This window comes from Martes martes (genome assembly GCF_963455335.1).
Source record: "Martes martes genome assembly, chromosome: 14".
Taxonomy (NCBI): domain Eukaryota; kingdom Metazoa; phylum Chordata; class Mammalia; order Carnivora; family Mustelidae; genus Martes; species Martes martes.
The window spans coordinates 66,498,815-66,522,819 of NC_137902.1; the positions used below are offsets into that span (position 1 = coordinate 66,498,815).

Genomic DNA, 24,005 nt, shown 5'->3' on the forward strand with positions numbered 1-24,005 from the left:
CACCGTAGGGTATCCTTAGATCATGCCATCTGCCCTGGGGTTGTTTGCAAACTCTCTCTTCAGAAACAGGGCTGCACCCTCAGGGCTCTATCTCAGCCAAGCCTGCTGACCTCTAAAACTCTAGTCTTTTGAGTCCCACTGGTAGCAAAAACTCATGAAAATCAGCCAGTCATTTCCCCAGCCAATGACTTTGGGGCAGTGTTCTCTGTGTGCATATCCCTGTGTACTCCACTCTCTCTCTCATCTTTCTCCTTGACCAGGGCTCCCTCACCTCTGCAGAACCCTCAATCCATTTCTACTCCAAATCATAACTCTGCACTTCTTATCTTCCTCCATGTAGCCTCTTCTTTTTCTCTAGTTGTGCAGTTTGTTCTGTCAGTCCTCAGGTCAATTTCTTGGGTATTCAGAATGATTTGATACTTATCTAGTTGTGTTTGAGGATGAGTCAAGCTTAGCATCCCTCTCCTATGCCATAATCTTAGCTTTCCCTGAGAAGATAGTGATTGTGAAAGAGGAGAGTGCATCTCAAAGGGGGTTAAGTCCAGAAATGTAGAGATAATTTAACACTTGAATATCAGTTAATGTAATTCATACTCCATTAATGGAAAGGATTAAAACACAATAATAATCTTGACTGATGTAGAAAAAGTATTCAGTGAAATTTAACATGTAATGCAACAGTGATAAAAATGCTCAACCAATTAGGAATAGAAAGAAATGTGATCATAAACAAACACCATACTTAAGATTGAAATAATGAAAGCATTCCCTCAGAAATCAAGAAAGGACGGTTGCTATCACTGTCACTATTTTCATTCAGCATGATATTGGAGGTCATAGCTAATGCAACAAGGAAAGAAAAGGAAATAATAGGCATATATATATTGGAAATGAGGAAGTTATCATTATTCACAGGTTACATGATTATGATTATAGAAAACCTTAAAATTCTATAAGCCATTAAAAAGTCAATTCAGCAAAGTTGCAGGATACAAGGCAAATATTATAAATTGATTTCTGTACAGTAAGAACAGAAAATGAGAAGAAAAAAACTTTTTAATACATTTTAAAAATTAGATACTTAGGAATAAATCCAATGCAAAATATGCAAGACCTCTACACAGAACACTATGAAACAGTATATATCTACTGATCTATATATCTATATATATCTATTTATCATCTATCTATGAAATGGAGGAAATCGTGAATGAATTCATAAGATGAATTTGGTGGTGACCCCAAATTTTCTCATGGAAAGATGGGAGTCTATGTCCCCTTCCCTTTGAAATGGCTTATGACTGCTTCAACCAGTAAACTACAGAAGTGACACTTTGTAACTTAAGGTGAGATCATAAAAGGTCATGGAGCTTTCTCCATTTTCTCTTAGAACACTTGTCCCCAGATGCTCTCTCTTAGAACTGAGCTACCATGTTGTGAGAAGCTCAAGTCATATAGACTTTTAATAAGTGCAGAAAAAATGGAAAAGCTGGTCCTGAGATGCATTTGGAATCACAAGGGGCATGAAGATCAAAACAAGATCACAAACTAATGAATCTGGAAGACCCATACTTCCTGATTTCAGAAGTTACTACAAAGCCACAGTGATCAATATAGTATGGTATTAACATAAGACATGTAGATCAATAGGATATAGAATCCAGAAATAAGCCTCTATGTTCAGCAGATTTTCAAGGATACCATGATCATCCCAAGGGAAAAAATAGTCTTTTCAATAAGTGATGTGGTCTAATCTTTAGAAGGGCTTGTTTATAGGGTTGGTCCTCAGCTGGCATCTAAAAACTTGGCTTTTGAAATTTTCTCTATTTGATATGTTTGTATTGGCTGTGCTAGCTTCACCAGACTGTTTTAAAGACCATGTGATTTATGGTGAACACTTGATTTTCTTCCGGGAAATTAGAATTTTGGTGGGCAAAATTTAAAAACCCTGGGCTTTTTAAACAGGCTTCCCTGGGCAGAAATACTATGCCCATGTTAATGCATTTCACTGTTGGAGGGAGTATGCTCTGTGTAGACCCTTCAAGGACAGCACAGAAAGCTTGCATATGGGTTCCTCTAGGCTCTAGACTAATTCCTGTAGTTTTTTCCTCTTTCTGATCCAGCTAGGTATCTTTGCTGTGTCACTATAATTAAGTCTTACCTATGTGTATGACCATATGCTTAGTCTTATAAATCATCTTCATACACTGAATATGTGGGTGGTTGTGGGCTGTTAAAATGAGTGGGTCAGGGGGCACCTGGGTATCTCAGTGGGTTGCACATTCAACTCTTGGTTTCGGCTCAGGTCATGATCTCAGGGTCATGGGATCAAGCCCCGTATTGGGCTCCATGCTCAGCACAGTGCACAGTCTGCTTGAGGTTCTCTCCTTGTCCCTCCTCCCCTCCCCATTTACACTCTGTCTTTCTAAAAGAAAATAAAATCTTACAAAAAATAAGGGAGGGGGGCCAAGATGGCAGAGGAGTAGAGGACCCTGTTTCAACTGATCCCCTGAATTGAGCTGGATATCTGCCAGACCACTCTGAACATCCATGAAATCAGTCTGAAATGTAAGAAGATATATCAGGGTCTATACCAACAGAATATCTCCAAAGGCTTGTTTCAAGGTATGAAGGGGGGAGCCATGATTCTGGGGCAGATATCAGAAGATAAACAGAAGGGGGAGGGAGCCACCATAAGCACTGGCCCTGGGAAGGTGAAATAACACAGGAGTGCAAAAGCATCCCCCTCTGGGGACCAGGCACAGACTTGCAGACCTGTAGCCATGGGGAAAGGGCTTTAAGGCAGCCCCTGGACTGAAACCTGGAGCTGCAGGGGCATGCATGTGAACTGGGGGCAGCTGGCAGTTTTAGAAGCACAAAGGGCAGAGACATGCCTGGATCTGGAAGCAAGAGATGGGAGTGCTGCTGTGGGGTGCACAACCCAAGACAATGTGGTTCTTAGCAGCACAGACAAAAACAGAGTCGGTCTGGCCTGGAGGGGTTTCTGGAAAACAGACTGAAATCTCTCTGTTCTAAGACAAGATTGGATACCATCAGTTCTGCTCTGACTCTCGAAAGAGACATAGAAAGCCACCAGAGAACAAAAGCCCCCCCACAAACGGTTTTCACTGGGCCCATCCTGCCCCCCCACAGGGGGAAGGGCATTCTGTCCAAACTGTGTTGCCTGAGTAATAGCACAGCAGGACCCCCCCTGCCCCCCCCCCCCCGCCCAGAAGACAGGCTGAAAGAACAAGAGGCCAACAACCCTAAGGTCCCTATAAAACAGGTGCATCTTGCTTGGGTTGTGGTCAATAGTTTGGACTTTGTACATTCCTTCAAACACCTCTCAGCAGAATGACTAGGAGGAGGAACTCCCAACACAGGAAAAATTCAGAGACTGTGACCTCTGTCACAGAACTAAGGGATATGGATATAAGCAAGATGTCAGAAAGACTTCAGGGTAACACTTATGCAGATAATAGCTAGGATGGAGAAAACCATTAATGGCAACATAGATTCTCTGAGGGTAGAAGTGAGAGTTGATCTGGCAGAACTTAAAAATGCTGTAAGTGAGATCCAATCTAATCTATATACTCTAACAGCTAGGGTAAATGAGGCAGAAGATTGAATTAGTGATCTAGAAGACAAAATGACAGAAAAGAAGGATCAGGAGGAGGCCTGGAGCAACAGCTCAGAATCCATGAAAACAGAATTAGAGAAATAAATGACACCATGAAACATTCCAATGTCAGAATTATTGGGATCCTTGGTTGGGGGGTGGTGGGTAGAGAGAGAGGACTAGAAGATATAGTTGAATAAATCCTAGCTGAGAATTTCCCTAATCTGGGGAATGAAACAAGTGCTTATGTCCTAGAGGCAGAGAGTACACCCCCAAGATCAAGGAGGGCAGACCGACCACAGGCATGTGATAGTGAAACCTTAAAACCAGGGAAAACATCTTAAGAGCAGCTAGGGGGACGAGATTCCTTATGTACAGAGGGAGGAATATCAGAAAAGCGTCAGACTTGTCCACAGGAAACTAGCAAGACATATTCAGGGTACTAAATGAAAAGAACATGCAGCCAAGAATACTTTATTCAGCAAGGCTGTCATTTAGAATAGATGCAGAGATAAAGAGCTTCCAAGACAGGCAAAAACTGAAAGAATATGTGACCACTAAGCTGGCACCTGCAAGAAATACTAAGGGGGGTTCTATAAAAAAAGAAAGACCCCAAGAGAGATATAGAATAGAAATTTACAGAGACAATCTATAGAAACAAGGCCCTCACAGGCAACATGATCCCAATAAAAACATATTTTTGAGCTACCCTATGACCCTGTAATTGCACTACTGGGTATTTACCCCAAAGGTACAGATGTAGTGAAAAGAAGGGCCATCTGTACCCTGATGTTCATAGCAGCAATGTCTACAATTGCCAAACTGTGGAAAGAGCCAAGATGCCCTTCAACAGATGAATGGATAAAGAAAATATGGTACATATATACAACGTAATATTATGCCTCTGACAGAAAGGATGAATACCCAACTTTTGTATCAGCATGGATGGGACTGGAGGAGATTATGCTGAGTGAAATAAGTCAAGCAGAGAAAGTCAATTATCATATGGTTACACTTGTGGAACATAAGGAATAACACAGAGGACATTAGGAGAAGGAAAGGAAACGTGAATTGGGGTAAATCGGAGGGGGAGATGAAGCATGAGAGACTGTGGACACTGAGAAACAAACTGAAGGTTTTGGAGGGGCGGGGGTTGGGAGGGTGGGTGACCCTGATGATGGATACTAAGGAGTGCATGTATTGCATGGAGCAGTGGTTGTGGTGCATAAACAATGAATCTCAAAACACTGAAAAAAATTAAATTAAAGAAAATGAAATTCAAACACTTGGAAGCTAAAGACCATCCTGCTCAAGAATGTATGGCTCAACCAGGAAATCAAAGAAGAACTTAAACAATTCATGGAAAACAATGAGAATGAAAACACATCAGTCCAAAATCTACAGGATACAGCAAAGGCAGTCCTAAGGGGCAAACACATAGCCATCCAAACCTCATTAAAAAGAAAGAAAGAAGAAAGAAAGAAAGAAAGAAAGAAAGAAAGAAAGAAAGAAAGAAAGAAAATCCCTGAATACACAAACTCTCTTTTTACCTTAAAGAACTAGAGAACCAACAACAAATTAAGCCAACTCCATGCACAAGAAGGGAAATAATCAAGATTAGAACAGAGATCAATGAGAAAGAAACTAGAGATACAGTAGATCACATCAACGAAACTAGAAGGTGGTTTTCTGAAAGAATCAATAAGATTGATAAACCACTGGCCAAACTAGTCCAAAAGAAAAGAGAGAGGACCCAAATGAATAAAATTATGAAGGGGAGAGGTAACAACTAACACCAAGGAAATAGAAACAATCATCAGAAATTATTATCAAGTTATATGCCAATAACTTAAGGAACCTAGAAGAAATGGATGCATTCCTAGAAACCTGTAAACTTCCAAGACTGAAATAGGAAGAAATTGACAAGCTGAATAGACCAATAACTAATGAGATTGAAGCAGTGATCAAAAATCTCCCAAAACACAAGAGTCCAGAACCTGATGGATTCTCTGGGGAATTCTACCAAACATTCAAAGAAATAATATCTACTCTCCTGAAACAGTTCCAAAAAATAGAAACAGAAGGAGAACTTCCAAACTCTCTATGAGGCCAGAATTACCCTGATCCCCAAACCAGGCAAAGACCCCATCAAAAAGGAGAATTATATGGGGAAAGCATAGCTCAGATCTTACATATTTGTCAGCATAATAAAAGCAACTTATGTTCTCCTGAGGTAAGAAAGATGCATCCCTTCTTCTACAGTAGAAAGCAGAAGAGTGCTAAAGTAAGCTTTTAAAGAACTATATCTTATTATACAAAAATCCTTTCAAATGCTAGTATTTTAGGTGAATATTCCTTCTATTCATTCAATTTATGTACAATTTAAAACCACCTTCTTATCTATAACAGGACAATGTAATATAATACAAATAAGAGATGTAATGCTATTAAGTTGTCATGAACATACTTTTACATTACAGATTATTTCTACAACCAAAAAAATACCAGCTGTCTACAAATTTTTAATTGGCACTATTACTGAAAAAACTCCTGGTGAAAGCATGCCAATTGTTTAAGAAGAGTTTGCCGACATCATTCAGTACAGGAAAAAGAAAAAAAAAAAAGAAGTAGGAATGACTAATTATCCACACATAGCAATTTTTACAATTTTTACAATTTTTACAATTGAAATTAGATGAATCTTTTCTTATCTGTAGAACAGTAAGAGAAGCATATTTTAAAAATGAGAACTTCCACAAATGACGTGCATTATACTTTAGGGCTAATGGATTGCATTTAAGCCCCCGTTTAAGCATTTTTTTAAAAAAAGATTTTATATATTTATTTGACAAACAGAGATCACAAGTAGGCAGAGAGGCAGGCAGAGAGAGAGGAGGAAGCTCCCTGCTCAGCAGGGAGCCCGATGCGGGGCTTGTTCCCAGGACCCTGGGATCATGACCTGAGCCGAAGGCAGAGGCTTTAACCCACTGAGCCACCCAGGCGCCCCTAAGCCCCTGTTTAAAGGGAATAAAATTGAAAGTCCTAGTTTACAGTTGATAAGTAATAAAACTGAACTTCTGAAGTTCAGGTTTGTTATTATTTTATTGATGACAGTCACTTAAAAGATTTAAACTAAAAAGATAAGCAGTACTCTTATATTTTCACAGACTAAATCCGACAATTTGAATACACTGAAGCTCTATTTATATGGCCATGGCTAAAGCATTGATCACATTTGCCATGGCTGGTCCTCGTGTAACAGGACTGATGATTCTACAGCAGAACTCAAAACATTGACTGAACTGGACTTTGAGTCCAGTTCAAATTGACTACCAACAAATAAACATGATATAAATAGTTTCATTACCAAGAATCTCTTTTAATCTGAGACAAAAATTAATTCCTCCAAAATACAGAACTGTGAAAGCAAGATCCTGGAAACATCAATGGCTGGGAAAAAAAAAAAAAAATCAATGGCTGAATCGTGTACAAGCTGATCATGGAATAAAGTAATAAAAGAAATGAAAAACTACATGTGGTATTTTTATCAAAATTTTTTAAAAAGTTATGCTTTTGAATATTAAGTCTTAGGTTGCCCTTGTGCTCTGTATTTCTCATTTGATACCTTATGATCCTTTCCAACTGGTAAGTAATTGATCTACAAAGTAAATTTTAAATTTTCCCTAAACAGTTTAAGGATAAGGGGATGAGAGGGACAACTTAAATCAAAAATGAATAATTATATATGGTTGACATAGGCAAGTAGAAAGTCTGTACTTCAGGAATCATACGCAAATATGGGAGATGAGGGTGAGGCTGCCCTTACAACTTGTATCTCTGACTTACTGTATGTGACATTTACAAGTGCCCAGAATTCAACTTGAATATCGTTTTTAACTGTCTTGAAATACCCAAGACTTCAAGAGGTACTGTCCAAAACTCCAAAAGACTACCTGTTTTTCTCATTCCAAGGGTCCCTAAATCAATGGTTACTTTATGGAGGAAGGCCCCTGACTTCGGACTTGCAGTTGTAAAAGGTAAGTGATATATCCTTCTCAGAATTAAGCAAAAATGACAGAGCTGAAATGGTGACTTGGCTCATCATTATGCCACCACAGAATTCTTAAGGTTTTTATTTAATATGAGAACTTGTGCTCACTCCTCTGGAGTCTGGTCACACAATTCAGGTGTAAGCAAAGGCAAACAAGAATTAGGTGAGTTTCAAAACTTTTAATAAAGGAAAAAAAAGACACTTCCAAAAATAAATGTCACACAAATCAAAGTTTTAAAAAAAGTGAAAGATATTCAAGAAACAAAATCCTTTACTATCAAAATATACTAAATATTTAAATCTAATGAACTTGAGTGTTCAAATTCTGGGTGAATGTAGCTTATAATCATATACCTAGTAAAGCAGTGTTTTTCATGATATGTTTGTTTCAAGACATTACTTAATATAGTTACTTTTAAAACCTATATTTTCTTAAACATCCATTTCACAATTCATTTAATTATTTTTACACTCATTTATAAAAACACATGTTCTAACAATGGGTTATTTTGTGCTTTAATAATAATGATCCATGGCAAAATACTTAAGTGATTTAAATGCTTTACTAACGACTACATCCATCACAGATTCTTGCACACTTACAAAACTACTGCAATAATCCAAAGAGCTACAACTCTTCTTAAAAATGACACTCACTCAAAGTTTGGTAAGCATGCTAAATAATTAGAAATGTATATTGTTTTCCAAGTTAGAACATTAGAACTTTCTAGCTTTCTTTAAAATCTGCAAAGATAACCTGCTTATTTAAGCCACTTTTAACTGGAAATTTATAAAAACAGAGGAAAGCATCATTTTAGAATTTTCTTTATAACATCTATAGTAAAAAATGGATGTCCTCTTTCAAACTGTGATGGCACTAAACTACTATTTTAAAAATTCTAGATTTTAAAATGTTAAGAAATTACAATGTTCATTCTACCTAGAGGGGCATTTTAATAATTAAACTATTTTTCAGGTCAATACTTTCTTCAGTGTGGGTGACACTGCCTTATATTCATCACAGTACCTTAGTAAATGATTCACTTAAAATGTGATCCAAGACAAACCCCAACTTATTCTAAATTCTCTTCTATAACAAGGGTCCAATGTGTTCCATCCACTAGACTAATAATATGGTAAACAAATACAAACCTAAAGCAATAAAATTTATATAATTAATGGCAATGAATATCAAATACAACAGACCTCATTTGCACAATTTGGAATTAATTTGCATGCAAAATTTTATAGATTTGATCCTTACTTATAGATAATTTATTTCTTTAAGTAATCAAGACAGATAGTAGAAAAAGCATTTTATTTATATGGAAAAAGCTACATTAATATCTGTAAAAGGTGTCAATATAACATTGCCTATACAGAAAAAAACTCAAATGTGAATAGCAACAAATAAAAGTTACACATCTTCCTACTTAGCAGTGCAATTAATTCACATTGCAATAAAGTTAAGTCAAGTATAACAAAATCAAAACAAGTGTTTCTCCATAATCAGGATACTGAGAATTACAGTGTAGAGATCCTTTCAGGTTTAAGAAATCTGCAATCAATCTACCGATTACCCTAAGACAAGGGGGACAGACAGTTAATTCATTTAATTACCAGCTGTTGGGTTTTTTCAATACTGTTCACAGGAAAAAGGTAATGAGTTGACATACATGTAAATAGAATATATTTAGTCTATACAGTAAAAAAATACAAATTATAAAGTGAGCTAACAAAGAATGAATCTGAATACAGATTTATAAAACTGATGACATCTTAGACAACACATATAGCATTTCTCATGTAAAAACATTTAGTTTCAGCAAAAAATAATTTGGTTGCTTTTCAGATGCATTGCAGATCTTGTAAGCTGAAGATGCAGATGTCCAAGAATCTTAAAAACCATAATAAATGTCTTTCTCAATGCATACAAAATGACAAATGCTCTCATCACAGTCTGAAGGGTATTTTTGGAAGTTTGTTTTGTCTTGCTTCAGAAATACATGTAAAATGGGTAAAAATCAAAGGATTTCATGATACAATGAAACAGTAAACAGTGCTCAATTTACTGCTAATGTTGAAAAAAACCTAGATTTTACAGTACTCTGGTATATATGAAATTTTTTTGACTTTACATTGCATATTTCTGAGTCCATTCTCTTGCATGTCTGTTGTATCTGTAGGCATACAAAAGGGATATAATAAAAACAGACAAAATGAATTTTTTAGAAGAACTATTTATATAAAACTGTACACTCTACCTTTTTACACTTAATTGCAATAATTATTCATACGCCAATTATTGAGTCAATGTGACTTAGGCTCATATATTAAATAAAACAGAAAACAAGTGATTTTTTTAACTAATGGATTTCTCTACAACCAATACAGAAACATGCCTAAATTATAAACAACAAAATAAGAAATCAATTTCTAACAGAAGTCTATAAAAGCCAACCCTGAATGGGCATCATCTATAAAATGCAAATGAATCAATGGTTCCAGCAAGATGAAACAGCTTGAAAATTGGGTCAGTTTGGAGGGGGTTAGGGATAACTTTTCTTCCTGGGAGAAGATAAGGAATACAATATTCAAGGCTTTCCAATTATCAAATTCTTTAATTTTAAATTTACTACCCAGAACTATATATATGGTTCTTCTCCTATCAAAAAACAGACATATTACACAAATGCAGAACATGTACTATTAAATAGTAAAGGACTAAACACTGTGTGGGAAGGAATAATATCTTTTGTAAAAAGACTAATAAAGATAGGCAAACTTAGTACAAGATTGTAAAAAGTTTGTAAAAAGACTAATAAAGATAGGCAAACTTAGTACAAGATTGTAAAAAGTTTGTAAAAAGACTAATAAAGATAGGCAAACTTAGTACAATTAACACAATTAAAGGTACTTAAATATATTGATAATACTTATGTTTTGGCAGACTACACAGAAGTACACCCAGGCAGAAACTAATATAAGTAAACACTTACTTTTCTTTGTCTGATTTATAGATTTGTGCAATATCTGGTACTAAGGGGTCATCTGGATTAGGATCACAAAGTAGAGAACATATGGACAATAAAACTAGATTGAAAAAAGAACATCACATCAGATAATGATCTTTCTGCTTTGTAACAATTACATAAATGAAAATGCTTTTACTGAATATAGACAATGAACTTATAAAGAAAACAAAATCAAATGAGCATGTTAAATTACTTTTTAGACTAACTTTGCAAGGAGCAAATATTTCTAATTTTTAAATTAGAAATTAAAATTAGCATACAATGCATATAATATAAAATCACTATAACTTTTGAAGTTTTGAATTTTATTTGAATTTCCACTTATTTAAAAAATGTACATTTATAAAGTAACTAAACATTTAATCTGAAGAGTTCTCTATAAAAATAATTTTAGGTAACACATACATATACCAAATATGGTACCTAATCAAAACATTTTTAGAACAGCATCCTAACTTTAGGTATTTTTTTAAAAGATTTTATTTATTGATATGAGGAAAAGAGCACACAAGCAGGGGAGCAGCAGGCAGAGGGAGAGGCAGGCTCCCTGCTGGGCAAGGAGCCCAATGAGGGACTCAAACTTAGGACCCTGCCTGGGATCATGATCTGAACTGAAGGCAGATGCTTAACCAACTGAGTCACCCAGGCATCCCTAGGTATTTTTTAAAGACACTTTTGTACTTTCATAAGGAAACCATCCATTTTTTATTTTATTTTAATGCAGAAAATCTATGTTCTAATCAATTCAAAGTACAGCAAACAAATTGCAGTTAACAGTCCAAACCATTTTGGACTCATGTTTATGCACTTTTTTTACTTTGGCTTAGTGCTACAGTCTGCCTACAAAGAAGAAATATTTGTCAGGTTTTTTTCAATGAATCTTTTATTCCATGTACATTATTTGTATCACACTCATTTAAAAATAATGTAACAATGACCAATACATAACTTGTATGATTTAAAATATAAGTGAACATTATAAAAGTAGTTGTTTCTTCCCACATCAAAATACTAATTCAAATGGCTACATTCTTAAAAACAATTTAAGTATCTGAAAAGGTAAGGAACAAGGACTCTGGTTCCTGATTTGTCTGTTATGACGGCATGCCATGACTTCTGAGGATGTACGAGGAATCTTTGGAAGAACATTTCAAGATGTTCTACTATGTTCCTTTATCTTTTCCTACTCTTACAAATCCACAAGCATATTTATAAAGCAGAGTTAATTTCTTAAATAACACAGAAAGGGAGTTGCTAAGGGCTAATGAAAAAAATTAGTATTTTATTCATCTTCCTTATCTTCCATCTGCCTACTGAAATTTTAAAAGCCTTTTATATTAAACTAGTAGGGTAGATTATCTAGGCTCACATCTCCAGAGTTTCCAGACTAAACTCACAATAGAAAGTAAAATAAGACATTTAAAATATAAAAAAGTAGAAAATGTACAAATAAGCAAAGTATAAGCTACTTTATAAAATAAGGCAAGAGGGAAGCTCCTCCCTGATTTCACTACAATGTACACAAATCAAATGTTTTAAGATAAAGAAAAAGGTAATAATAGTTAACATTCAGGCGAATGTCTTCTATGTGCCAGATGCATTAGTGACCTTACATGGTAATACTCTTATAATCCTCATTTTACATATGAGGATAGTGAGGCTACTTGAAATTCTTCTTCAAGGGCAGTGTCCAGAAGCCAAGAATCCTAATTAATATTTATAAAAAGCTACCGATGTTAGAAAATTAGTGCTCAACATCTGGCAGTCTGCCATTTCTTTTGTATGTGTAAGTACTTAACCACTTACACCAAATGAATTACATTTCCATTTCCATTCCAGGAAAGAGTATATTAATTTGAATAATCCTGTGACACAAAAACTTTCTTGCATCTAGTACATAACGGTTATACTATGTGATTTTTAAAAAGACACTAGAATCAACATGAACATTTTATACAAACATTTTAGGTCAGAAAAACTGCCATTCATAGTAACTAGCTGACATGAAGGGCTACTACTTACCTAATATTTGAAATATTATCGCTGTGGACCCTGTTTCCTATAAACCTAATCACTTTTAAAAATAAGTTAAACATGCAGGTAGCATTTATTAAAAAGATTTTTTTAAATGAGCACAGATTCATTCCTCCCCTGAATCCTTCAAGAGAAATAATTTTCTTAAATTTTATAAAAAGGGAAAACTACCAAATTACTTCAGGGGCAGAAGCTTCTAACTCAAAACAGTATTTTCCAATGGTTGGGTTCTCTTCTGCTGGAGAAACAAGACATGAATTAAGAGGGAACGATTGGCTAGGTACTAGAAGGTCTACACACACACCTGATAATTTAGCAAGAAAAAAGTATGTATCTGTTAAAGCTGAGAATCCACACGGATTATGTTATCAGTCATAAATAATGCTATTGGTTATTAAAAGTTTAGACTAACATCCTAATAAATAAACTGTATAATTCTAAAGTGTGACATGTGTCTTCTTAGATGAAGTAAGAGATGTAAAGCTTTATTCATTACATTAACAATACTATTTAATAAATGGGACAACTGGGGGCATCTGGGTGGCTCAGTGGGTTAAAGCCTCTGCCTTCGGCTCAGGTCATGATCCCAGGGTCCTGGGATCGAGCTCCGCATTGGGCTCTCTGCTCAGCAGGGAGCCTGCTTCCCTTCCTCTCTCTGCCTGCCTCTCTGTCTACTTGTAATCTCTGTCAAATAAATTAAAAAAATCTTTAAAAAAAAATAAAATAAATGGGACAACTGGTCCTAAAATCTTATTTTCACTCTGTCTCTCTCTTTAAAGCCCAAACTAAAGGGGTAAAATGTCAGTAGGCTCAACCAAATTTCTAGTTCTAACATATTTAAATTTGTCTCATTTTATTATTAAGATTTGACCATTAACCACATCACGCTAACTGACAAAAGCAAAAGAGTAATAGAAGAGCTATGAAAGCAAAGCAAAATCAAAGCAGGAGAAAACAGTAAATTGTTTTTTTTTTTAAACTTTAGTCCCTAGATAGTTCTGCTATATTTTTCTTGTCTCACTGTTATCAATAGTTATAAATCTGGTAAATAAAATTACCTTTTGATACAGTCAGAGCTGGTGACCATTGCGACCTCAGGATATCAAGACAAATACTTCCATTACTGTTTATGTTTGGATGGTAAATTTTTGTTGTGAAAGCAATCTATAAATAAAACAAAAATGTGACAACCCACAAACTATGAACAAAACAGAACCAATATGCTCTAGGGTAAAATGTCCTCAACTTTACATGACCTTAGAGGAGAAATGTATTCAACAACAAATTGAGCATCTACTTTGTGCACACATAGTTTTAGCTACTGGGAGTGTGAAAGCAAATAGTCAGTTTCCCCTTGGCCCCCTGGAACTGAGAAGTATTTTGGAATATAATAAATAAATCTATAATAGCTGATATGACTGCCTGAGTAGTACCTGGAGCAATTAACCATGGCTTTCATTATTCCTCAAAGTAATCCATTTCTCAATTTGATTATCATTGATACCTATAAATGACAATGAATTTAAAAATAGAGTGCCGACCCTGTTCCAGAAGAAAGTTGAGGGGCCTCAGCCTGTTACCTATTCTCAGGGATCTGCTAGAATTTTAATCTTCCACAAGAGTTGTTTTTACATTGTTTCATATATATAATATTAATCAGGTATTTTTAAAAATCTAAAATAATTACTCTGAGTGGAAGTATTTGTTAATAAACTTCTCCCTTCTTGATGTCGCCATCATTTATTTCCTCTTCAGATCCAGCCTAAATTTAACGTAATAAGGAAATGTTTTTATTTTTCTTACCACACTTAATAAAGGGACTGTGTCACATTTATTTTTGTATTCCCCAATGTTAACAGAATACTGGAGGTTCTCAATAAATTTTTGTTGAATAACAACTTAAGAACTGAGAAATAGGGTCAACTTTCAAAGATAATCCCCTGAATACAAAAGTGGGATTCTTGACCATAAAAAATTTCCCAAACTACATATATCTAATGAGGAGGGCGAAAAAAGGTAAGGAAGCTAATTTATCATATAACATACTGCCTTTTGTTTTACAGATATAGTCCAATATTTGAGTAAGTATATTTTAAATTCAGTGATTTTACAGAACAGTTTAAACATGCTAAACTACCCACAGTCTTTGACATCATGTACATATCTTAGGTAGCGAGTAAAATCCCTGACAAGGAGTCAAATCAATCATAAAAATGAAAATACCTTTGGTGGCTTAAAAGGATAGTCTGTCGGAAAATGTACAGTGAGAAAGAAGACTCCACCTTGATAGGCGCTATCAGGCTGAAATTACAAATATTTGCATTAGTGATTACTATATTTATTTGGTGATTACTGTATTTATTTAGTAACCTAAGATGATTTCCCCCCAAATTGATTTGGGGAAAAAAAACAAACAAACAAACCATCATTCTGTCCTAAGTTCAAATCATTTACCTTGAAAACAGGTTTCCCTTTGCAGGTATGAAGGAAGAATCTCCAATAATCATGATGACATCAAAGTTAAACACAAAAATAGGACACACACTGTGGTGTGACGTACCTAAACAGATCTTTTTATGAGTCTAGAGTTTTATAGATTAGTATACACACAAGATTGCTTTGAGAAAAGAAGAATTTTCTGCAGCAGTAATCAGTATGGGAAACAGGGTTTGGGCTAGTATTTATTTACCTTCTTATTTATAAAACTTAAGATCTGATGGTCATAGTTTTTTTTTAAGATTTATTTATTTATTTTAGAGAGAGTGCAAGCAGGGGGAGGGGCCGAGGGGGAAACACAATCCTGAACAGACTCCTCACTGAGCAGGGAAACTGACATGGAAATTGATCCCATGATCCTGAGATCAGACCTGAGCTGAAATCAATAGTCAGCACGCTTAACTGACTGAGCTACGGAGGGGCACCAATGGTCGTCCTTTAAGGGGCAAGAATAGAAATGAAATAAAAAGACCAAGTTATAAAAAGGAAAGGCTACATGACACACAATTCAGACCTCCAATCTTCACTTAGTAACAGTTTACAACATAATGTGGAAAACACAAAAAAGCTCAAAATAAAACTAGATAAATTCAATAGTCAGTGAGTCAAATTAGGAACCAACTTTATAGGAAGAATTTAAATTTGGCCATGTTTCTTTATGGCAGTTAGAAAATACATTTAATGTTACAAGCAAGAAAAAAATGATAAAGAACAAAGGTAAAATCTATTTTAATTCCTTTATATACACACACACACAAACACACATATATTCCTATATATATATATATATATATACACACACACACACACGTATATTCATATATCTACTTACATATATATAATTTATTTATTTGAGAAAGAGGGCATGAGCAGGGGGAGGAGCAGAGGGACAAGCATAACATAGGGCTCAATCCCAGGACCCTGAGATCATGACCTAAGCCAAAGTCAAATGCTTAACCAACTGAGCCACCCAGGTGCCCCTCCGTAATATTTAATTAAATTTTTCATGTTATCATGTTATATTACCACTTTGGTAATAACAGCAAAACTATCATTACTTCCTCAAGTTTCTGCATATACATTAGAGGACTATACTGTATAATTATTCTAACTATATATAGTTTAATTCTAGTTCTTCAAAACTTAAAAAGAATGTAGAAAATGTAAATAAATTCAAATGATATTAGAGAGTGGCATGTTTGCATTACTAAATAAAGGGGGTATGAGTAACATAATTGTAACCATTTGCTACATGTGATTCATCTAAGGAATATCCGTGAAGGGCTATAATTTAAATGGTAAGGGTGGGCCTTTAAATAATAGTATTATGGGGCACCTGGGTGGCTCAGTGGGTTAAAGCCTCTGCCTTCGGCTCAGGTCATGATCTCAGGGTCCTGGTATCAAGCCCCGCATCGGGCTCTCTGCTCAGTGGGGAGCCTGCCTCCCTTCCTCTCTCTCTACCTGCCTCTCTGCCTACCTGTGATCTCCGTCTGCCAAATAAATAAATAAAATCTGTAATAAATACATAAATAAATAATAGTATTTTGAAGGTTCTTAGTAAGCAATGAAAAACAAATAACTAGATTCTTCAAGTTGTTCTATAAATATATTGCATTTTACCCTTAAAAAAAACTAAGTTAACATAACAGTTTAGTAATTTGAGACATTTGCCCAGGACTCCTGCTCTGAAAATTCAGTATTTGTTTTTAAAAGTGAAACACAAGTAATATGATTAAAACCTCTATGCCTTACTAGATAAAATTCTTTCAGGGGAGGGAGAGAATGATGTTCATGTAAACAGGTTACTAGTATGTATATTCTCACCCAGAAAGTCGTCAATGACCATTCCTATGCTATCAGATTTTTGTGCACAAAAAGAAAAGTCTGTTTCAAGTCATAACTGCCTCTTGGTACAGAAAGAAATAATCTTAACAAGGGTAGTGTTAAGTAAAGCCAGTCATAAAATAGGTAATTTTGAGTTCAGTACAATGCAACAAAACTAAAAACAACAAATTCAGGAGTTGGCAAAGATAGATCTGTTGCAATTATCTCACCAGTTCCCTCTCACACACGGGAACCGTGAAGAGTTATTGCAAACTGGTGCTTGTTGCTTGCAGGTATTCCATTGCTGAGTTAATTGGATTCATTTCTAACCTACTACAATTATTATTTTTTTCTTTTACTAAAATTGTTGATGTGAGGATAATTATGTTGGGTTCTGAACAATTGACTTTTGTGCTTAAAAACAGATAAAGCAAATGTATAACATATAGCCTGGGTGCAAATTGTGGGTGATCCATGACTATGTGTAATGACCAAGGATTTGTCAAAGGGAAACATCAAAGTGATCCAAACAAGTGATTTGCCACCAGTGCTCCAGAAAATCATCAAAAATCCTTTCATTGTATTTTGCTTCCTGAGTGTTCAGAAAACATGAAAACTCAACCTTAGCCACAAACATCTCATCAAAGGTGAAATGGTAAGAATGAGGTATGGCTGAGGGAATTAATTTCATATATATGAATCATACTTACAGGTCCCATAATAGTTGCTTGCCAGTGGAACACTGAAACAAACAAAGAAGTTTTGGAGTCATTAACAAACGTTCAAACATATATTATTAATGGTAGCAAAATCCTAGCAAGACAGCAAAGCTTACAGTCATCCCCCACAGGTCCAGCGGAACAATGAGCAGGTGGGTCTCGTTGTAGATCACTTAATTCCTGAAGCAAAGCAAAAATACTTAAGGTTAATTGTTTTTCTAGTGAAACAAGCATAATAATCTATGAAGACACCAACTATTTACTTTAAATTTGAGGCAGTTCTATTCAAAATATGAAAACAGAAAATGTACTGTTACTGATTGGTAGAAGAGTATGGCAAGTACTAAATCCCTTCATGAAATATCACCAAACCCTGAATAAATTAAATGGATTAAAATACTGTTTTTCTCTAACATCCCTAAGACAAAAATATTTAATTATTATCTACTGTACACAAGGTAATTTACATAACCGCTAGGGATATATAAGAACTACTAGAATAATGTTATATTAATACCATACGAATAGATGAACATCTTCAAAGGTTTACAATCTAATTTGGGAGGGATGGCTTCCAAAGAAATGGATATTGAGAGAACAACCTACCTGAAGGTTAAATGGAAAGAAAGGAGAGAAGTCAGGCCATATTTGGCAGCCTAGCACATTGATTCATATGCTTTCTTCTGTTCTCAAGGAAGCAAAGGAAGGACCATGGAAATGACAGTTTAGAGTTGGCCCGTCCTCGGCTGGCATTCCAGTTCTACCATAATCAGCATGACAAGCCTTGGGGAAATCACTCGACTTCCTTATCTTCACCCCAGATATGAAAAGGTATAAATTCAACATAAAAGATCATACACTAGGACTTAAGTAACTACTTTAGTGTTGAAGATCAGGACATGTCTTTGAGGCAGTGGCAGCTAAGAAGAAAAGTAAAGGATGAGTGGGAGTTCATTTTGGGAGAAATGAGTGACACTATGAGGTAGAGCAGCATAAGATGAGGCTGAAAAAGTAGGCAGAGGCTGGGCAGACAGCTGAGAACAATACATACCATACTAAGAATTGTGGATTTTTAAGTTGTATGATCTGATTTAAAAGATTATTGACTGATCTCTGTATTGAATAGATTAGAGATGAGAAAGAGTAGAAACTATTAGTTACTATAGGTGAGAAAAATGAGGGCTTGGAGTGGAGAAGCAGCGATGAGATAAAAGTGGACATAAATATTTTAAAGGGCCTACCTCTCACAGGATTTGAGGATGAGTTACATGTCCAGAGTTAAGGAGAGAGGTCACAGATATATCATGAAGGTCAGTGACAGTTAACATTTACACCTTGTTTTAATGTCCCAACAACTCTCAGAGATAGGTGTTATTATGCTCCCCATTTTACATATGAAGACAGACACATGTCTCGGTGTCCTCACATAACTAGTATAAGGTGGAAGTGGGATTCACACCTTGGCAGTCAAACTGGTAGCTTTTCAGCTTCACAAATGTACAAACGTAGATTCCATTTACTGACATGGGGGAATACTAAAAGACAAGTTTGTTCAGAAAGTAGACATATTGAATTGGTGATGTCTGTGGTTTCGAAGGAAAATGTAGTTCAACATACAAGTCTGAAGCTTGGAAGAGGACTAGACTAGAAACTGGAAAATCACTGTATATACCTGGTATTTAAAACTGTTGGGATGATATAAACTTTTTCATGGGAACACATGTAAATATTGTATATCATCAAATCTAAGATGCCATCAACCATAAATCACATCCTTATTTTTTGTACCAATAATTAAGGAGAAATGTTGACAACTAATTTTAAGACAACATCAAGTATAAGATGCATCCAGATTTTAGAAACGCTAAAATGAAAAATATGTGCACCTTAGAATCATTGCAATATGGTAATTACAACAATGAGTTTAGTGTTCTGACAGACAGATAAGGAATAGGATGTGGCAGGGAAAGCTTTCCTAAGAAAGTGATATATAAGCTAAAAACAGAGCCAAGTACAAACTCTGGTCTCCTTCTTCCAAGTCTTCTCCAGTATATATCTTGGTCCTTTCATTTGTTTTCGTTGCTGTTATCTTTACAGCTAATGCTGTACTCTTCTTCCTGATAATAATTAACTAACAGAGCAGCTTCTTTGGTCCAGGTATAATTAAAAAATAAAGAGGAATATTTCAGTCCTTTAACTTAGTGATAATGGTTAATGTGATAATGTGATAATGGTACCATTACTCCACTGCCACATGATCTTGGGCAAAACATTGTTTTCTTTTTTTAACCCTCCAAACCTTCATTTAATGTAAAGTGGCATTACTACTTTTATCCATAGTTTCTATAACAAGAGAAATGATACATGTGAAATGTACAGCAATCTCTGACATACAGTAAGCATTCAAGTAAATGTTAATATGGAATGGATAATAACCACCCAATTCTCCAGTAGCAGGATGCAATTATTCAACCAGTTTAAATGACTGGGGGAGGAGTTCCCAAGTCACATACCCATTTGAAGTGACTGTGCTTTATTTAATAGTTTTCTAAACTGGGCTTTTAGGAGATTGCTTCTGAAAATATTAATCATGTTGAGTTTTCTAAACATTAGTATAAATGGGTAAATGGGACTACTTTGCCCTTATTTTAACTAGAAAACTAGTTATTCTGAAAATCAATTTCTGTAGTTAAAAAACTGGAATTTATTTGCATGTATATATTTTACAGAGCTAATATATATGTGAATAAGTCATACCTATGCATAAATACACATTTATTTTGTATACTAACAAAAAACCCCAAATTATAATTTGTAATGGCCTTAAATCATGTTCAAATTTCAAATGTTAGACTGTTTTCAAATCCCTTAAAATAATATAGAAAACTCAAGGTTTTCTTGTTCTTATGTTTTTGTGCCCTGTTTCTTCCTCCTCTGTTAGGAGCAGTTAGAGCTCAGGATGAGAGACAAAAACCTCACAACTGAACTGCAAAGGTCAGGTTCTTAAGTTGTCTATTTAAAGCTCACTTATTATAGGAAAGTGGCAGCTGACAGTACCTCAAACATTCTTCAGAGTGAGACTGGTCATTACTTACTAATAATGACACTAATGCTTAGGTGAAGAGAGTTAAACATCCTAGACTCTTTAGGAGTCTAAAATGCCTACTGATCTATCCCTTTCTCAGACCCTGTTATATTTGGAAATACATGACTGAAACTATGGTACATCGGTACAGACAGAATGACCAACAGAAAACAAAAGGCTCAAAATATACCCTCCCTCACCCACAAAAATACAGACCTTAAATCTGAAAAAAGAAAAATGAGGAATTCTGAGATGTGCTAAGAGTGTGAAAATATGTAACAACAAAAGTACAAGCAAACAAACCAAATCCACACTCTTTTCTTCTTAACCTATTCAGCAGCCAGTATACTTTTATTTTTTTATTTAAACCTTTTTATTTTATCTTATTTTATTTAAATTATATCCATTTAAATGATCTTGGAACACTGCATCAAAAACTAAAGGTGTATTTTATGATGACTAACATAACACGATAAAAAAAAATTATGTTCATTTAGCCAACTTATAGTACATCATTGGTTTTTGATGTAGTGTTCAACAATTCATCAGTTGCATATAACACCCAGTGCTCATTATCACAAGTGCCCTACTTAATACCCATCATCAGGTTACCCCATCCCACAATTCCCCTCCCTTCTGCAACCCTCAGTGTGTCTCCCGGAGTCCAGAGTTTCTCATAGTTTGTCTCCCTCCCTGATTTCTTCCCATTCAGTTTTCCCTCCCTTTCTCTGTGGTCCTCCATACTATTCCTTATATTCCACATAAGAGTGAAACCAGATGATATGTCTCTACTTGACATATTTCACATAGAATAATACTCTCCAGTTCCACCCATGTTGATGCAAATGATGGGTATTCAACCTTTCTGATGATGGCTGATTAATACTCCACTGTATATATGAACTACATTTTAATTATCCATGCCATCCGTTGAAGAACATCATGGCTCCTTCCACTGTTTGGGTATTGTGGACATTGTGGCTACAAACACTGGGGTGCAGGTGCCCCTTCTTTTCACGCCATCTGTATATTTGGAGTAAATACCCAGTAGTGCAATTGCTGGGTCATAGGGCAGTTCTATTCTTATTTTTTTTTTAAAGATTTTATTTATTTATTTGAGAGAGAGATCACAAGTAGGCAAAGAGGCAGGCAGAGAGAGAGAGAGGGAAGCAGGCTCCCTGCTGAGCAGAGAGCCCGATGCGGGACTGGATCCCAGGACCCTGAGATCATGACCCGAGCCAAAGGCAGCGGCTTAACCCACTGAGCCACCCAGGCGCCCAGGGCAGTTCTATTCTTAACATCTGAGGAACCTCCCTACTGTTTTCTAAAGTGGCTGCACCAATTTGCATTCCCACCAACAGTGTAAGATTTTTTTTCCTCCACATCCTTGCCAACATTTGTTGCTCCGTCTTGTTAATTTTGGCCATTCTAACGGATCAAAGGTGGTATCTCATTGTGGTTTTGATTTGTATTTCCCTGGTGGCAAGTGATGTGGAGCATTTTTCATGTGTCTATTGGCCATTTGGATGTCTTCTCTGGAAAAGGGTCTGTTCATGTCTTCCGCGCATTTTTTGACTGAATTATTTGTTTTTTGGGTCTTGAGTTTGAGAAGTTCTTTGCACATCTTAGACACCAGCCCTTTATCTGTAATGTCATTTGCAAATATCTTCTCCCATTCCGTGAGTTCCTCTTTAGTTTGTTGACTATTGCCTTTGCTATGAAAAAGCTTTTTATCTTGATGAAGTCTCAAATGTTCATTTTTGCTTTTGTTTCCCTTGCCTTTAGAGATGTGTCTTGAAAGAAGTCACTGTAGGGACACGTAGGTGGCTTAGTTGATTAAGCATCTGCCTTCAGCTCAGGTCATGATCCCAAGTCCTGGGATAGTCCTGCACTGGGCTCCTTCCTCAGCCTGGGGCCTGCTTCTCCCTCCACCTGCTCTGCATGATGCCCTCCTTCCTTAAATGTTCTCTCTAAAAAATAAATTTTAAAAAGGCCTAAAATAAAAGGACAGAAATCACTGTGGCCAAGGTCAAAGAGGTTACTGCTTGTGTTTTCCTCTAGGATTTTAATGAATTCCTGTCTCACATTTAGGTCTTTCATGCATTTTGGGCTTATCTTTGGGTATGGTGTAAGAGAATGGTTCAGTTTCATTCTTCTGCATGTGGCTGTCCAATTTTTCCAGCACCATTTATTGAAGAGACTGTCTTTCTTCACTGAATATTCTTTCCTGCTTTGTCAGAGATGAGTTGACCATAGAGTTGAGGGTCCATTTCTGGGGTCCCTATTCTGTCCCACGGATCTCTGTGTCTGTTTTTGTGCCAATACAATGCTATCTTGATGATCACAGCTTTGTAATATACCTTAGAGCCATGCATTCTGGTGCCCTCAGTTTTTGTTTTCTTTTTCAACATTCCCCTGGGGATTCGGGATCTTTTCTGGTTCCATATAAATTTTAGGATTGTTTGCTCTGGCTCTGTGAAAATGTCGATGAAATTTTTTTCTTTTTAAAGATTTTATTTATTTCACAGACAGAGATCACAAGTAGGCAGAGAGGCAGGCAGAGAGAGAAGGGGAAGCAGGCTCCCCACCGAGCAGAGAGCCCGACTCGGGGCTCAATCCCAGGACACTGGAATCATGACCCGAGCCGAAGGCAGAGGCCTCAACCCACTGAGCCACCCAGGCGCCCCTGTCAATGGAATTTTGATAGGGATTGCACTGAATGTGTAGATTGCTCTGGACAGCATAAACATTGTAACAATGTTTATTCTTCCAATCCATAAGCATGGGATGCTTTTCCACCTCTTTGTGTCTTCATCGGTTTCTTTTCAACTTGAGTTCTTCTTTGCTGATTTGAATGTCTTTTATTTCTTTTTGTTGTCTGATTGCTGAGGCTAGGATTTCTAGTATTATGTTGAACAAAAAGTGGTAAGAGTGGGCTTCCCTGCTGTGTTCCTGACCTGAAGGGAAAAGCTTTCCGTTTTTCCCACTGAGAACATTTGTTGTGGGCTGTTCATAGATGCCTTTTATGGTTTTGAGGTATGTTCCCTCTATCTGTGTATTCTGAAAGAGTTTTAATCAGGAAAAGATGCTGTATTTTATCAAATGCTTTTTTGCATTAATTGAGAGGATCAGAGGGTTCTTG

General features: G+C 35.9%; 1 protein-coding gene across 1 annotated transcript in view; it reads right to left on the reverse strand.

The window, feature by feature from the left end:
- Nucleotides 1-7,835: 7,835 nt before the first annotated feature.
- Nucleotides 7,836-24,005, reverse strand: part of UBE2D1 (ubiquitin conjugating enzyme E2 D1) — a 38,930-nt gene continuing 22,760 nt past the window's right edge. The window contains exons 2-7 of the mRNA XM_080822613.1: nt 17,895-17,958; nt 17,770-17,801; nt 14,963-15,040; nt 13,798-13,903; nt 10,670-10,763; nt 7,836-9,850 (exon numbers count right to left, since the gene is read on the reverse strand). Of these exons, the coding sequence (XP_080678739.1) occupies nt 9,805-9,850; nt 10,670-10,763; nt 13,798-13,903; nt 14,963-15,040; nt 17,770-17,801; nt 17,895-17,958 (420 nt within the window). The 3' untranslated portion in view covers nt 7,836-9,804. The remainder of the gene's footprint in view (nt 9,851-10,669; nt 10,764-13,797; nt 13,904-14,962; nt 15,041-17,769; nt 17,802-17,894; nt 17,959-24,005) is intronic.